This window comes from Zalophus californianus, chromosome 10, assembly GCF_009762305.2.
Source record: "Zalophus californianus isolate mZalCal1 chromosome 10, mZalCal1.pri.v2, whole genome shotgun sequence".
NCBI lineage: Eukaryota > Metazoa > Chordata > Mammalia > Carnivora > Otariidae > Zalophus > Zalophus californianus.
The window spans coordinates 88041402-88053606 of NC_045604.1; the positions used below are offsets into that span (position 1 = coordinate 88041402).

General features: G+C 41.8%; 1 protein-coding gene across 1 annotated transcript in view; it reads right to left on the reverse strand.

The window, feature by feature from the left end:
- DNAH3 (dynein axonemal heavy chain 3) overlaps nt 1-12205 on the reverse strand; it is a 175669-nt gene that overhangs the window by 108680 nt on the left and 54784 nt on the right. The window contains exons 20-24 of the mRNA XM_027612190.2: nt 10941-11055; nt 7761-7877; nt 6786-6965; nt 5452-5588; nt 1486-1687 (exon numbers count right to left, since the gene is read on the reverse strand). Coding sequence (XP_027467991.1) covers nt 1486-1687; nt 5452-5588; nt 6786-6965; nt 7761-7877; nt 10941-11055 — 751 coding nt within the window. The remainder of the gene's footprint in view (nt 1-1485; nt 1688-5451; nt 5589-6785; nt 6966-7760; nt 7878-10940; nt 11056-12205) is intronic.

The following is a 12205-nucleotide window of genomic DNA, read 5'->3' on the forward strand; positions in this document are numbered from 1 at the left end:
AATTTAAAAAAAAAAGAAAAAATGTTCATCATCATTAGCCATCAGGGAAATTCAAATCAAAACCACATTGAGATACCACCTGACACCAGTTAGAATGGCAAAAATTGACAAGGCAAGAAACAATTGACAAGGCAAGAAACAACTGACAAAGTCGGAGAGGTTGTGGAGAAAGGGGAACCCTCTTACACTGTTGGTGGGAATGCAAGTTGGTACAGCCACTTTGGAAAACAGCGTGGATGTTCCTCAAGACATTAAAAATGGAGCTACCCTATGACTCAGCAATTGCACTACTGGGTATTTACCCTAAAGACACAGATGTAGTGAAAAGAAGGGCCATATGCACCCCAATGTTCACAGCAGCAATGTCCACAATAGCCAAACTGTAGAAAGAGCCGAGATGCCCTTCAACAGATGAATGGATAAAGAAGATGTGGTCCATATATACAATGGAATATTACTCAGCCATCAGAAAGGATGAATACCCAGCATTTGCATTGACCTGGATGGAACTGGAGGGGATTATGCTAAGTGAAATAAGTCAAGCAGAGAAAGACAATTATCATATGGTTTCACTTATTTGTGTAACATAGGGAATAGCATGGTGGACATTAGGAGAAGGATGGGAAAATTGAAGGGAGGGAAATCGGAGAGGGAGATAAACCAGGAGAGACTATGGACTCTGAGAAACTGAGGGTTTTAGAGGGGAGGGGGTGGGGGGATGGGTAAACCCAGTGATGGGTATTAAGGAGGGCACATATTGCATGGAGCACGGGGTGTTATACAAAAACAATGAATCATGGAACATTACATCAAAACTAATGATGTATTGTATGGTGAGTAACATAATAAAATTAAATTAAGTTAAAAAAATAAAATAAAAACACCTGCCCCAGCAAGCTGTCTGACCAGATCACTTTTTTTTTTTTTTTGAGAGAGAGGGAGAGAGAGACAGAGGCAGGTACACATGAATGGTGGTGGGGTGGGGGGCAGGACAGAGGGAGAGAGAGAGAATCTTAAGCAGGCTCCGTGCTTAGCGCGGAGCTGACACGGGGCTCGCTCTCATAACCCTGAGATAAGGATCTGAGCCAAAATCAAGAGTCTGACGCTTAACCAACTGAGCCACCCAGGCACCCCTTACCAGATCACTTTTAATTGGGCTGTGCTCATGGAGATCTGAACAGCATCAGCTGTTGGGTCTGATGCCTACTATTGCCTCTGCAACAGGTTTGGTTGAAATCCTTCCATAAATTTAGTGTGTCGTGTGGATTGCTGTATAACCCACATCATAAAGGCAAACTGAGACTCAGAAAGATTAAGCAAGTTCCCAGAGTTGCCCAGTCACTAAGCTGTGGAAGCCAGGTGTTCCACACTCAGGCAGTATGGAACTTGAGTCCAAGGGCTTAACCAATCAATATGCTCTCTGCCTCTCTCTCTGTATTGCTCTGTTATGGAGAAAAGAATGAAAATGAGTAAGAGGAGAGTTACTTTGGCTTGAGTTGGGTAGATTTTCTGTTTGAATGGGACGGTTTCTTTTTCTGAGCTGATCATGCCCACAATCTCCAGATTGTCTGTAAATTCTAGCTTGGCAATTCCTTCAAAGCATTTCTTCAAATGTGGCTGCACGCGGAGGGGGTCCTTTGTCTCTGACAAGATCTCCAGCAGCTCATCATTTGACAGGAAGAAGAACCTATTTCAAAGCAAAGGAAGATGGCAACTGGAATCTCTTTTGAGAACCTCTTTTCCCAAAGAGGTGATATTCCCCAAAATGTAGAGGACACCCTGTGAACACCAGCCATATTCTAGAGTCTTCTTTAAGGCACATTCCCCTTCACGATTTTTCGTCTGTGGCATTGAGGGTGGAGACAACTTTGACTCAGAGCAAGAAAAAGGATGAAACCTGGTATATATGAGTTTGATATGGTTTGGGGGTGGGGTGCTACCTTTTGGGACAAACCTGGATAGAACAGTGGTTCTCAACTTTGGCTGCACTTTAGAATTACCTGTGAAGCTTATTTAAAAAACTCCAATGCTAAGGTTGCACTGCCCAGAGTTTCTAATATAATTGATTTGGGGTTGGGTCTGGGGATTTATATTTTTAAAATCCCAGGTGATTCTAATACAGTCAGTATTGAGTAGAAGAGAGAAAATCTCCTTATCTCCAGGTATGACATGTTACAGGTGTGAAATAAGAAATATGCTATTAATGAACCTATCTGACATGTACAACAAAGGCAAAAGGAAATGTAGGTAAAATTAAATTTCCTTACATTTTGCAACCCATTGACAAGTACTTGAGACACGCAGAGTATGACATTCCTCCAGGAACTCACAACTGTCTTAATGCTTTGCTAGAGGCAAAAAGCAACCTTCGCTTGACAATAGCCAGACCTCCAAGATCCCGTAAGTCTTCTTTAACATATGACAATCCTTTCAGAAACTTCCTTTGTCTCTACCCCAACCCCCAAATTTAAAAGTATACAACCAATCGCTCCTCACAATCCCAGGGCAGCTCTTTCTGCCCATGGTTCCTGTCCGTGTGCTTTAATAAAACCACCTTTTTGCACCAAAAACGACTCAAGAATTCTTTCTGGACTGTTTGCTCCAGGACCCCACAACACATTACATCACTATCTACATGCAGAGGCTTTGACCATGTTTAAGTTAGAAATGATAAGCTCATTCTCTTGCTCAGACCCTTCAAGCAGCAACCACAAGCCTTCAGGAAATGTTAAAGGTATAAACCTCTACTGTAACCACCAAACTGAAAGTCCCATAATGGAGGGACCACACGATTATGGTCTTCACTGTATATGGTGGATTATAAAAATGGCCACAATATTTATGGCTCCTCTCTATAAGAGGTAGAGTGATATGAGGAATTCTTAATCTCAGGAAACAAACTGAGGGTTGTTGGAGTGGTGGGGGGGTGGGAGGGATGGGGTGGCTGGGTGATAGACATTGGGGAGGGTATGTGCTATGGTGAGCGCTGTGAATTGTATAAGACTGATGAATCACAGACCTGTACCTCTGAAACAAATAATACACTATATGTTAAAAAAAAAAAAAAGAAGATACTAGGAAGGGAAAAATGAAGGGGGGGAATTGGAGGGGGAGGCAAACCATGAGAGATTGTGGACTCTGAGAAACAAACTGAGGGTTCTATAGGGGAGGGGGGTGGGGGCATGGGTTAGCCTGGGGGTGGGGGGATGGGTTAGCCTGGTGATGGGTATTAAAGAGGACACGTATTGAATGCAGCACTGGGTGTTATACGCAAACAATGAATCATGGAACACTACACAAAAAAAGAAAAAAAAAAGAGGTAGAGTCTGTTTTCACATGTCTCAAACCTGGCCTGGCTCTGGGTCCTGCTTTGGCCAAAAGACTGTAGCAAACATGAATTTGTGCAAGTTCCAAGCCTAGATATCAAGAAACCTTAAAGCTTCCACTCTTGCTGGCCTTGGGAACCCTGTGACCACCACTACATGAATAAATCCAGGCTAGATTTCTGGAGGATGAAAGACATGTGGCCCAACTATCCTGGTGGCCCCAGACAAAAGGAAGCCAAGCACTAGACAAGTAATTGAGGCCATCAACTACCAGCTGACTCTAGTCACATGAATGAGCCCTCATGAGACCAGAGGAACCATCCAGCTGAGACCAGAGGAACCACGTGGCTAGACCAGAAGAACCATCCACCTGAGCCCAGCCCTATTTGCAAACCCACAGAATTGTGAGCTAAATAAATAGTTGCTGTTTTAAGCTTCTAAGTTTTGGGGAGGTTTGTTACACAGTAAAGCAAACCAATGCATTATAGCTGCAGTGTTGAGCACGTAGGAAGAGCTCAATAATTATTTGTTGGCTGACTAACTTACCAATACCTAATGATATCAATATCTCCCATTGCCAAGTAAAATTCAAACAGGTGATCTCTATGGATTCATCATGTGTGATAATGAATAAGTCTCAATGGCCATAAGAATAATTATTAAAAAATGTGTATAACTTAACATAAAATCATTATTTAGCAATCTGTATTTTCAAGATACAATGAATTTCAAATATGTGAACTGATTCAATAACATTCTCCAAAGTGTTTTCTCAGAGTGCTTGACTTTATTCTATAAAAATGCATAAACACAGGTTGAATGTGTGTGTGTGTGTGTGTGTGTGTGACTTAGGGAGCAAATGAGGCTCAGAGAGGTTAAATAACTCACTATTTTATACAGACTGCGTGGATTGAATTCTAGCTTGTCCATTTACCAGTCTTGTGTTTTCTGGCAAGTTACTATTAGGCAGATAATAATAATGCTTCCAACCTGATAGGATTATTGTGAGTTTAAATAAGTTAATACAGGTAAGGCACTTAGGGCAGTGTCCTGACATATGGTAAATACTGTGGTAGTGTTGACTATTGTTTATATTTTTGTAAGTAATAACAGTAGTGGGAATAGGACTAAAAGCCCAAATCTCAGGGGTTTCCTCTTCCTAAGTTTTGTGCTTTCAAATCGAGGTTCCTTCCACTATTTGTGCTGTATTCATGCTGTCCAATCCTAAAGCCATTAGTCAGCCATATATGGCTATCTACATCACAAAATTAATATTAAATAAATTAAAATTTTACCTTCTCAGGCACACCAGGACATTTCTGAATCCTACACAAATAACTTTTTAAAAATTTGTGTTGGAAAGCAAGAAACTAACTTTGTCTCCATATAAGGGAACACTAAAATTTACTTTTCTTAAAAGCACATTGGGATCAAACCTACATCCAAATGACATGGAGTGACCACCCATGTGAACTAGACATGGACAGATTATCAGGAGCGAGGACCCTCTTTTCTGGAACAAGCCCTTTAAAATGACTTTGACTTTTATGCAGAAGAACACTCGTTCTTGTGGAAAAAAAAGAGTCAAATATTTATAAACATACCCACCAGAAACTACAACATTTGATGGCAAAAACATTCAACTGACATTTCTTAAACAGTTTAGACAGCCAAATGCTTTACATGCATTATTTCATTGATTTACACAAATATATGAGTAAGAGCCATTATTATATTTCTATTTTACAGTGGAAAACCTGAGGCTCAGATAGATTTGCTGAAGGTCTCAAGATTAATAAGTCAAAGAGGAGGGACTCAAACCAAGGTCTGTTTAACTCCAAAGTCTAGGCTCTTAATCATGACTACTATATCCCTTCAGTTGGGCATTTGACCATGATGGATGGCCAAGGTGTGGATTTGGTCCCTACTAGTGTCCATTCAAGCCCATTCAAAATAATGACCGTGAAGACATGCCCTCCCCCTGAGAGCTGTCTTGTGGAGAATGGAGAACTGGGAAAGACTATGAAATAGGTTGGTAGTAGCCAACTCTCAGGATGAAAAAATGTAATTCTACCTATAAATGGGTCAAAAAGGCAACTTCAAACAAAAGAACAGTACCGAATACCTGGGAAAAAATAGTCTCTTCTTCTCCAAGTAATCATTCAGCCCCTTCTGGATGTCCTCCAACAGAAGGTTGGCTTCTTGAAGCTTCTCAGCCATCCGTGGCTGATCTGCTGCCACCAGAACCCTGGTATCTTTCACCTAGGTTTCACCAAAAAAAGTGAGAATCACCATGGGGTTCCCAGATTCTGAGACTGATCATTGTAATGAGTATATGACCAGTCCATCAACTACTGACCTCCCTGCTCAGCTAATTTAGCCTCCTAATCCCACAAGCGTGAATGCTCATACACCATGATCTTATTCCTCAGGTCATGGTTGACTCCCTCCTTCTACAAAAACCGTCCATTTTGTACAACTCCTTGGAGTGTCCCTTTATTTGTTAGACAGGATGCTGCCTGATTTATGAATTGTTTAATAAAGCCAATTCAATCTTTAAAGTTTGAAATCAGCCAATTTGATCTTTAAAATCTAAAATCAGTTGAATTTGTGTTACTTAATACTTGCAACCAAAGAATCTGAACTAATACAGAGTTGGAGGAAGCAGGGTATCATGAAAACTGGCTCTACTTGCTGGGCAATATAAATGCCCACTAGAGCAGATAAATTTTCTTGAGATAAATTCTATACAAGGGAGCCCCAGCTGAGCACACTTGACTTCAAAAAGGGAAAAGATATCGTCTCTTAATAGATACTCCTGATTGCCTTGTACGCCCAGTGAACTCATCCTTCAAGGCTTATTTCCAATGTTGCCCCCTTTGGAGGCCTTCCTTGACACTCCCAGACAACTATATCTCTCTCCTGTGTTCTAAAAGCTATTTGTATATACTTCTACTATAGCTCTCCTATTTACCTAAGACTCTCTCCTTACAAGACAGTGAATTCTATGAAGGCAGAAATCATATTCTAGTCATCTTCAAGTATTTTCTGACTGTTAATTCAATGCTGGGTACGAAATAAACATTTGTTAAATAAGTAACTGAATATGGAAGAGAATTTGAATTCTAAAATGATCCTCAATCTATGAAAGTTTTACTGCATTATCCTGTGACAAAGTCTCCTATCTTGTTAGGAATGAGAGCTAAATTATACAGACTGCTAACAGTTGCCTCTAGGAAGGTGGGCTTTCAAAAGTCCTCCATTCTCTGTATTACATAGTTCTATGTTCCAATTTTTAGTAACAATAAGTTTCAAAATTATTAAAAAATTTATAAAAATATTGAAAAAATCTAGTTTACTTATACATTTCAAGGGACATGGCTATGATGCACAATGAGGAACATCTGTACAGCATCCCACATTCCTGATGGTGAGATATGCTAGGGAGTAAAAACTTACTGCTTGGGACATGAGTGATTTCCAGTAACTATCAACGATGGCAAATTTCCTGCCTTCCTCTGGCATCTGGGCTATGATGTCCTCTGAGCTGAAGATCGGTTCCAGGTACAGCCAGGTGGCTTGGCATTTCAACCAGGCATCCAAAATTTCCTGCACGCGAACCAGCTTTTCTTCCCACTTCTGTGAATTTAGCATTTCATATCTGAGTCATTAATCTGCCACTCTGCAACACAGGCCCACTGACTGAACAAATTGGATGGATTCATTCATTTATTTGCTCATTCACTTGTTTAGCAAATTCTTATTCAGTATTTGCCCCTATGTTCTGGTCATTGTTCTAGGCAACGTGGATTCAGCAATGAAAGTAACCAACAAGAGTCCTTGCCCTCATGTAGTTCTTTTTCTAGTGGAATAATAATAATAATAATAGGGGCCATAATGCTTACCCTGTGACAAGTGATGGTCTGAGTGCTTTATGTATGTGAAACCAATTAATCCAACATATTTGTAAGGGAGATATTATTATAAATCTCATTTTACAGATGCAGAACAGTTCAAGTAACTTGTCCAAGGTCACACAACAAGAGGTGAAGCCAGAATCTGAACCCAGGCAGTCTGGTTCCAGAGTCTGTGCCCTTAGCTTATGCCATTTCTATAAACAATGAGCAGAGGAGGCCAAACCTGTACCCTTGTGTAGTTTACATTCTAGATTACTCTAGCCCATAAAATACTTTCCAAATGTATTTTTATTCAGTGCATTAAAATCATCTCATCTTCTCTTTTGGCAGACTGTTGCAAAGGCTCAGCGTGCCATATGCTTACTTGGATGGTTATTGCTTTCAATCTTGTGTTATTTATTTTTTCCAATCAGGAAAAACTGAGCTTCTTTGTTAACTGAACTTAAAAACCTTCTCCCTCCTCCAACAAACCCAAAGCTAATGAGACATCACAAACCTTCAACCTCATTCCTCTTACCCGGCATTCTGCTTCTATTGGTTTGATGAATGGAGAGCCACACATGGTCTGGGTCTTTATCACGTGATCATCAAGTAACAGCTGAATGTCATCAACTGTGCACAAGATGCTTGTATCCTGCAAAGAAAGATTTCCTGAGCTGTCAAAACCACAAGACCCCCCACTTTTCATGCTGATCTCCAAAAGCCCCACAGCTCAGATATCCACCCAAGTAGGGCAGAAATCTGTCTCACAGAGGATGGAATTTCTATTTTCTTCCTTCAAAGTGTTCTTTTTTATTTTTAAGATTTTATTTATGAGAGAGAGAGCACACAAGTGGGTGGGGGGTAGAAGGAGAGGGAGAAACAGGCTCCCCACTGAGCAGGGGGCCCAACATGAGGCTGGATCCCAGAACCCCAGGATCACGGCCCTGAGGCAGATGCTTAACTGACTGAGCCACCCAGACAACCTTCCTTGAAAGTTTTCTTAGACATTTATTCTCTACCTCCTTTGCAGAGATCAAATACGATCCCAGCCCATACCTGCAACTAGTATCTGTTGGGGATAGGGTGGGGGAGGGGGAGCATGTTCTATTCCCTTCTCTATATTCCTACTTCCTTGTCCACTTGCTTTGCTGGCAAGCTGATCCTCAGGTAGGATCAACTGCTAATCTGACTGGCCCTTGACCTGTGGTTCCTAAACTGTGTTCCGAGGGGCTCCTGGGCATGGCAGCAAACTCAGCAATTTCATTCAAAAAGGAAATACAAATGTTTTTTTCTTTCAATTTATATGTATTTTTTAAAAAACAGTTGTTGATAGGACACAAATACTTACTAAAGTTGTTTGAACCTAATTACTTCATAAACAAAGCTGTTAGGAATTTCTTTTGGCCCAGGGAGGGGAACTATGAAAAATGTACTAAGACACAAAAGGCACCACAAACAGAAAAAAGTTTGGGAACTTCTGCCTATACTCTAAGGGGGCCATTTTTTACTAGTTGTTCAGATTACTGTGCCTTGAAGGTCAGAGCTCCTATGAATGGCACTCTTTCTCCTGGGCCACCGTGGTGAGCAAGCTGAGAAGGGTCTGCCCCTCTCTGGCAGGTCTGGCCTTTCTGGCTCTGTTTTCACTTCCTTGAAGCCTACATCTGGATGGTTAAATTGGGGCTAGGATATATTCTCTCATCTACCTTCTACCAGTAGCTCTGCACTGGAAGGTGTGTGTAGCTCTTAATAAAATGATACTGTGACTGACTCCCTTCTGCTGTCAATCCTTGTCTATTAGATGCATCACTCAAAAACTCAGAGAAAGACATGTATCATATGACCTCACTGATATGAGGAATTCTTAATCTCAGGAAACAAACTGAGGGTTGCTGGAGTTGGGGGGAGGTGGGAGGGATGGGGCAGCTGGGTGATAGACATTGGGGAGGGTATGTGCTATGGTGAGCGCTGTGAATTGTGCAAGACTGTTGAATCACAGACCTGTACCTCTGAAACAAATAAGGCAATATATGTTAAGAAAAAAAAAAAAGAAGAAGAAGAAGATAGCAGGAGGGGAAGAATGAAGGGGGGAAATCGGAGGGGGAGACAAACCATGAGCGATGATGGACTCTGAAAAACAAACTGAGGGTTCTAGAGGGGAGGGGGGTGGGGGGATGGGTTAGCCTGGTGATGGGTATTAAAGAGGGCACATTCTGCGTGAAGCACTGGGTGTTATGCACAAACAATGAATCATGGAAGACTACATCAAAAACTAATGATGTAATGTATGGTGATTAACATAACAATAAAAAATTAAAAAAAAAAACCCAACAACTCTTAAGATGGGCCAGGTGCAACTGAGCTGTTCCCAGTTTCCCCAGCTCAACCCCTCATCCCAGCCCAACAGCCTCCAGCAGTATCTAATCCCATCAGGTGGTGTGGCACCAAGCTGCTGGTACCCTTGTTTGCCTGGTCTTGCTGAGAGAGGCCCCAGTTCTTTTCCCTTCCATTGGCTCAGCTCCAGTTCTTATCCACATGAAATCAAGGCATCGTGACCCTTCAAAGTAAAGCAGTGGAGAAGTCACTAAAAGGTAACATGCAGCCTGGGGGACAGGGAGATTCTCAATCTGCACTGCACGTTAGAAAAAACAGGGGTGCCTGAAAAAAAATATATATGTATTTTGTTTTGAGATGCTTTAAGCATTGTTTACCCAGGTATGCTTCTTCTTCTTCTTTTTTTAATAAAGATTTTATTTATTTATTTGACAGAGAGACACAGCGAGAGAGGGAACACAAACAGGGGGAGTGGGAGAGGGAGAAGCAGGCTTCCCGCAGAGCAGGGAGCCCGATGTGGGGCTCGATCCTAGGACCCTGGGATCTGACCTGAGCCGAAGGCAGATGCTTAATGACTGAGCCACCCAGGCGCCCCTACCCAAGTATGCTTCTGAAGGACAGGGGTGGGGAAGCCCTCCCTGGGGGGTGCTAATTCAGCAGTCTTGTTCAGTTCCTTTTCACTGAGAAAGCTTGTTGCTCTGAATCAAAAGTCCTTTCTCATTTAAAAAATGCACCCTTCCTGGGTGCCTGGGTGGCTCAGTCTGTTAAGTGACTGCCTTCAGCTCAGGTCATGATCCTGGAGTCCCTGGATCGAGTCCCGCATCAGGCTCCCAGCTCGGCGGAGAGTCTGCTTCTCCCTCTGACCCTCCCCCCTCTCATGTGCTCTCCCTCTCTCTCATTCTCTCTCTCCCAAATAAATAAATTAAAAAAAAATTGTTTAAAAAAAATGCACCCTTCCTGTGGGGCCTGGAAGAAAGAATAACTGGCACATGAAGGCAGATGGGAGGACACAATCTAATGCACAGGACAGTGATTATAGACAAGACCACATTAAAAACTCCGAAGTTGCTAAGAGACTGATCTTAATTGTTCCCACTACAAAAAAGAAATGATAATTATGTGACATCACAGAGCTGCTAGCTAACACTAGGGTGGTGATCATATTGCAATACATAAATGTATCAAATCAACACTTGTGCGCGTTAAACTTATACAATGTTGCATGTCAATTATAGCTCAATAAAAATAAATTACAAAAAAAAAAAAGATGTTAGGGATCCTTCCTTCCTGAGCTCTGTTGCAATTCTGAATGACTCCACTCTGTAAGCTACTACATAATAAACGGGCTGCTATCAGGGGGCTGGGCAGTGGGACTGACACTCACAGTGTCCCTGTACTTCATGAAGTTGAATGTCATGTTAACCCAGTCTGACTTCATTTTCTCCAAGTTTTTCTCCAGAGAGTATTCCTTACTGGCAGCTGCACCAATGGGCTCCAGTCTAAAGAGAATACAGCAACAGCAACGTCAACAGGGGGAGGGCAGTGAAAACACAGCAAAGGAGGAATTTCGGTTCACCCTGAAGACAAATTCAAAAGGCCCTTAATTTTACTAAAATGTTTACTATCCAACTCTAAGATGTGCCAGCTAGCTCCAATGTTTCGCAAGGTTTCTTACCCTCTGTGCTAGCAGCCTGTGGGCTGTGTTTTGGGCTGAATTGTTTTTTCCCCCAAAATCATGTGTTGACGTCCTAAACCCCAGTATCCTAGAATGTGAGATCCCCTCTTTGAGACAGGGTCTTTAATGAGGTAGTTCAGTTACTGAGTAATGTATACAGTTGTTGATCACTATATTGTACACCTGAAACTAGTGTAACACTGTGTGTTAACTATACGGGAATTAAAATTTTATTATTTTTTAAATTTTTTATTTAAATTCAATTAGCCAACATACAGTAGTACATCATTAGTTTCAGATGGAGTGTTCAATAATTTATCAGTTGCATGTAACACCCAGTGCTCATCGCACTGGAATTAAAATTTTACAAAAGAGGTAGTTTAGTTAAAATGAGGTCAGTAGGGTGGGTTCTAATCCAATATGACTGGTGTCCTTATAAGAAAAGGAGATTAAGACAGACAGATGCAGAGGGAAAACCATGTGAGGATACAGGGAGAAGGTAGCCTTCTGCAAGCAAAAAAGGGACGCCTCAGAAGAAACCAATTCTGCCAACGCCTTGATCTTGAACTTCCAGCCTCCAGAACTAGGAGAAAATATTTCTGTTGTTTAAACCACCCAGTCATTATAGCAGCCCTAGCAAACTAAGACAGGGTGGATAATTAATTCTTTGTTGGGAGAGAGGGGCTGTCCCGTACATTGTAGGATTTTCAGCAGCATCCCTGGGCTCTACTCACAACATGCCAGTAGCAGACTCCCCGTGTTCCCACCTCTTGTCAGTTGTGGCAACCAAAAATGTCTCCAAATATTGTCAAATGTCTCCTAGTGGGGGTGGGGATGTCCCCAGTTGTGGGGCTCGAACTCACAACCCCAAGATCAAGTCACATGCTCTACCAACTGAACCAGCCAGGTACCCCTGTCCCTACCTTTTTTAAAAACCACTGCTATTTTTCCTGGGTCCACATCTATAGCCTCTC